The sequence below is a fragment of the Petromyzon marinus genome, unplaced genomic scaffold (assembly GCF_048934315.1).
Source record: "Petromyzon marinus isolate PM22_M1 ecotype Great Lakes invasive population unplaced genomic scaffold, UKy_Petmar_22M1.pri1.0 PM_Scaffold_341, whole genome shotgun sequence".
NCBI classification, from domain to species: domain Eukaryota; kingdom Metazoa; phylum Chordata; class Hyperoartia; order Petromyzontiformes; family Petromyzontidae; genus Petromyzon; species Petromyzon marinus.
In genome coordinates, this window is record NW_027423326.1 from 67,501 (window position 1) to 72,717 (window position 5,217).

The 5,217-nt window shown below is 47.5% G+C and overlaps 1 protein-coding gene across 2 annotated transcripts in view; it reads right to left on the reverse strand.

The window, feature by feature from the left end:
- The window catches only part of LOC116936961 (uncharacterized), a 44,736-nt gene extending 40,987 nt beyond the window's left edge, over positions 1-3,749 (reverse strand). For both annotated transcript variants that reach the window (XM_076064166.1, XM_076064164.1), the window contains exon 1: positions 2,437-3,749. In XM_076064166.1, coding sequence (XP_075920281.1) covers positions 2,437-2,523 — 87 coding nt within the window. In that variant the 5' untranslated portion in view covers positions 2,524-3,749. The remainder of the gene's footprint in view (positions 1-2,436) is intronic.
- Positions 3,750-5,217: the final 1,468 nt, after the last annotated feature.

The following is a 5,217-nucleotide window of genomic DNA, read 5'->3' on the forward strand; positions in this document are numbered from 1 at the left end:
CCCCCTAGGCTACAGACACTCACACACAGGGACAGCTGTCGCTGGGGGTGTCCCCTAGGCTACAGACTCACACACAGGGACAGCTGTCGCTGGGGGTGTCCCCTAGGCTACAGACTCACACACAGGGACAGCTGTCACTGGGGGTGTCCCCCTAGGCTACAGACACTCACACACAGGGACAGCTGTCACTGGGGGTGTCCTCTAGGCTACAGCACCACACAGCAGACTCACACACAGGGACAGCTGTCACTGGGGGTGTCCCCTAGGCTACAGACACTCACACACAGGGACAGCTGTCACTGGGGGTGTCCCCTAGGCTACAGACACTCACACACAGGGACAGCTGTCACTGGGGGTATCCCCTAGGCTACAGACACTCACACACAGGGACAGCTGTCGCTGGGGGTGTCCCCCTAGGCTACAGACACTCACACACAGGGACAGCTGTCACTGGGGGTGTCCCCTAGGCTACAGCACCACTCACACACAGGGACAGCTGTCACTGGGGGTGCCCCCTAGGCTACAGCATCACACAGCAGCAGACTCACACACAGGGACAGCTGCCACTGGGGGTGCCCCCTAGGCTACAGCACCACACAGAAGCAGCAGACACACACAGGGACAGCTGTCACTGGGGGTGTCCCCTAGGGGTGCCACTCACTCAGAGAGTTAAGGGAGAGTTAAGGGAGAGTTAAGAGAGAGTTAAGGGAGAGTTAAGGGAGAGTTAAGTGGAGAGTTAAGGGAGAGTTAAGTGGAGAGTTAAGAGAGAGTTAAGAGAGAGTTAAGGGAGAGTTAAGGGAGAGTTAAGGGAGAGCTAAGGGAGAGTTAAGGGAGAGTTAAGGGAGAGTTAAGGGAGAGTTAAGGGAGAGTTAAGGGAGAGTTAAGAGAGAGTTAAGGGAGAGTTAAGGGAGAGTTAAGTGGAGAGTTAAGGGAGAGTTAAGTGGAGAGTTAAGAGAGAGTTAAGGGAGAGTTAAGGGAGAGTTAAGGGAGAGTTAAGGGAGAGTTAAGGGAGAGTTAAGGGAGAGTTAAGGGAGAGTTAAGGGAGAGTTAGGGGAGAGTTAGGGGAGAGGTAAGGGAGAGTTAAGGGAGAGTTAAGAGAGAGTTAAGGGAGAATTAAGAGAGATAATTAAGAGAGAGTTAAGGGAGAGTTAAGGGAGAGTTAAGGGAGAGTTAAGAGATAATTAAGAGACAGTTAAGGGAGAGTTAAGGGAGAGTTAAGGGAGAGTTAAGAGGGAGAGTTAAGGGAGAGTTAAGGGAGAGTTAAGGGAGAGTTAAGGGAGAGTTAAGGGAGAGTTAATGGAGAGCTAAGGGAGAGTTAAGAGAGAGTTAAGGGAGAGTTAAGAGAGAGTTAAGGGAGAATTAAGAGAGATAATTAAGAGAGAGTTAAGGGAGAGTTAAGGGAGAGTTAAGGGAGAGTTAAGAGAGAGTTAATGGAGAGCTAAGGGAGAGTTAAGAGAGAGTTAAGGGAGAGTTAAGAGAGAGTTAAGGGAGAATTAAGAGAGAGAGTTAAGAGAGAGTTAAGGGAGAGTTAAGGGAGAGCTAAGGGAGAGTTAAGGGAGAGTTAAGGGAGAGTTAAGGGAGAGCTAAGGGAGAGTTAAGGGAGAGCTAAGGGAGAGCTAAGAGAGAGTTAAGGGAGAGCTAAGGGAGAGCTAAGGGAGAGTTAAGGGAGAGCTAAGGGAGAGTTAAGGGAGAGCTAAGGGAGAGTTAAGGGAGAGTTAAGGGAGAGTTGAGGGAGAGTTAAGGGAGAGTTAAGGGAGAGTTAAGGGAGAGCTAAGGGAGAGCTAAGAGAGAGTTAAGGGAGAGTTAAGAGAGAGTTAAGAGAGAGTTAAGGGAGAGTTAAGGGAGAATTAAGAGATAATTAAGAGACAGTTAAGGGAGAGTTAAGGGGAGTTAAGGGAGAGTTAAGGGAGAGTTAAGGGAGAGTTAAGGGAGAGCTAAGGGAGAGTTAAGGGAGAGTTAAGGGAGAGTTAAGTGGAGAGTTAAGGGAGAGTTAAGGGAGAGTTAAGGGAGAGTTAAGTGGAGAGTTAAGAGATAATTAAGAGAGAGTTAAGGGAGAGTTAAGGGAGAGTTCAGGGAGAGTTAAGGGAGAGTTAAGGGAGAGTTAAGGGAGAGTTAAGGGAGAGTTAAGTGGAGAGTTAAGGGAGAGTTAAGGGAGATTTAAGGGAGAGTTAAGGGAGAGTTAAGGGAGAGTTAAGTGGAGAGTTAAGGGAGAGTTAAGGGAGAGTTAAGGGAGAGTTAAGTGGAGAGTTAAGTGGAGAGTTAAGGGAGAGTTAAGGGAGAGTTGAGGGAGAGTTGAGGGAGAGTTAAGGGAGAGTTAAGGGAGAGTTAAGGGAGAGTTGAGGGAGAGTTAAGGGAGAGTTAAGGGAGAGTTAAGGGAGAGTTAAGTGGAGAGTTAAGGGAGAGTTAAGGGAGAGTTAAGGGAGAGTGTTTTCCTACCTGGACCTCTCCCCCAGGTAGGGCGACTCCCAGCAGAGGTTCAGTACCGCTGGTGGCCACTGAAGAAGCAGCAGAAGAAGACTCCATCGACTCTCTACTCTCTGTGACTCTCTAGTGACTCTCTACTCTCTATGACTCTCTAGTGACTCTCTACTCTCTACTCTCTGTGACTCTCTAGTGACTCTCTAGTGACTCTCTACTCTCTAGTGACTCTCTAGTGACTCTCTACTCTCTAGTGACTCTCTAGTGACTCTCTACTCTCTAGTGACTCTCTACTCTCTAGTGACTCTCTAGTGACTCTCTAGTGACTCTCTACTCTCTAGTGACTCTCTAGTGACTCTCTAGTGACTCTCTACTCTCTAGTGACTCTCTAGTGACTCTCTGGTGACTCTCTACTCTCTAGTGACTCTCTACTCTCTAGTGACTCTCTACTCTCTAGTGACTCTCTACTCCCTACTCTCTAGTGACTCCCTAGTGACTCTCTACTCTCTAGTGACTCTCTACTCTCTAGTGACTCTCTAGTGACTCTCTAGTGACTCTCTAGTGACTCTCTACTCTCTAGTGACTCTCTACTCTCTACTCCCTAGTGACTCTCTACTCTCTAGTGACTCTCTACTCTCTAGTGACTCTCTAGTGACTCTCTACTCTCTAGTGACTCTACTCTCTAGTGACTCTCTACTCTCTAGTGACTCTCTAGTGACTCTCTACTCTCTAGTGACTCTCTAGTGACTACTCTCTAGTGACTCTCTACTCTCTAGTGACTCTCTACTCTCTAGTGACTCTCTAGTGACTCTCTACTCTCTGTGACTCTCTAGTGACTCTCTACTCTCTGTGACTCTCTAGTGACTCTCTACTCTCTACTCTCTAGTGACTCTCTAGTGACTCTCTACTCTCTAGTGACTCTCTACTCTCTAGTGACTCTCTAGTGACTCTCTAGTGACTATCTACTCTCTAGTGACTCTCTAGTGACTCTCTACTCTCTAGTGACTCTCTAGTGACTCTCTAGTGACTCTCTAGTGACTCTCTACTCTCTAGTGACGCTCTACTCTCTAGTGACTCTCTACTCTCTAGTGACTCTCTACTCTACTCTCTAGTGACTCTCTACTCTACTCTCTAGTGACTCTCTACTCTACTCTCTAGTGACTCTCTAGTGACTCTCTACTCTCTAGTGACTCTCTACTCTCTAGTGACTCTCTAGTGACTCTCTACTCTCTAGTGACTCTCTAGTGACTCTCTACTCTCTAGTGACTCTCTAGTGACTCTCTAGTGACTCTCTACTCTCTAGTGACTCTCTACTCTCTAGTGACTCTCTAGTGACTCTCTACTCTCTAGTGACTCTCTACTCTCTAGTGACTCTCTAGTGACTCTCTACTCTACTCTCTAGTGACTCTCTACTCTACTCTCTAGTGACTCTCTAGAGACTCTCTAGAGACTCTCTAGAGACTCTCTACTCTCTAGTGACTCTCTAGTGACTCTCTACTCTCTAGTGACTCTCTAGTGACTCTCTACTCTCTAGTGACTCTCTAGTGACTCTCTACTCTCTAGTGACTCTCTAGTGACTCTCTACTCTCTAGTGACTCTCTAGTGACTCTCTACTCTCTAGTGACTCTCTAGTGACTCTCTACTCTCTAGTGACTCTCTAGTGACTCTCTACTCTCTAGTGACTCTCTACTCTCTAGTGACTCTCTACTCTATAGTGACTCTCTACTCTCTAGTGACTCTCTAGTGACTCTCTACTCTCTAGTGACTCTCTAGTGACTCTCTACTCTCTAGTGACTCTCTAGTGACTCTCTAGTGACTCTCTACTCTCTAGTGACTCTCTACTCTACTCTCTAGTGACTCTCTACTCTACTCTCTAGTGACTCTCTAGTGACTCTCTAGTGACTCTCTAGTGACTCTCTACTCTCTAGTGACTCTCTAGTGACTCTCTAGTGACTCTCTACTCTCTAGTGACTCTCTAGTGACTCTCTAGTGACTCTCTACTCTCTAGTGACTCTCTACTCTCTAGTGACTCTCTAGTGACTCTCTACTCTCTAGTAACTCTCTACTCTCTAGTGACTCTCTAGTGACTCTCTACTCTCTAGTGACTCTCTACTCTCTAGTGACTCTCTAGTGACTCTCTAGTGACTCTCTACTCTCTACTCTCCACCAGGACCCGCTGCTGTTAACGCTCCCAAAATATCTACTCTGTCTCTCTCTCTGTGTCTCTCTGTTTCTGTCTTTCTCTGTGTCTCTCTCTGTGTCTCTGTCTCTCTCTCTCTGTGTCTCTCTGTCTCTGTCTGTGTGTCTCTCTGTGTCTCTGTCTGTGTCTCTGTCTGTGTCTCTCTCTGTGTGTCTCTCTGTCTCTCCCTCTGTGTCTCTGTCTGTGTCTCTCTCTGTGTGAGTCTCTCTCTGCCTCTCTTTGTGTTTCTCTCTGTGTGTCTCTCTGTCTCTCTCTCTCTGTGTCTCTCTCTGTGTGAGTCTCTCTCTGCCTCTCTCTCTCTGTGTTTCTCTCTGTGTGAGTCTCTCTCTGTGTGAGTCTCTCTCTCTGTGTGAGTCTCTCTCTCTGCCTCGCTCTCTCTGTCTCTCTCTCTCTCTGTGTCTCTGTGTGTCTATCTCTGTCTCTGTGTCTCTCTGTGTGTCTCTGTGTCTCTGTCTCTCTCTCTGTGTGAGTCTCTCTCTGCCTCTCTCTCTCTGTGAGTCTCTCTCTCTGTGAGTCTCTCTCTGTGCGAGTCTCTCTCTGTCTCTCTCTCTCTGTGTCTCTCTGTCTCTCTGTGTCTCTCTCTGTGTGAGTCTCTCTCT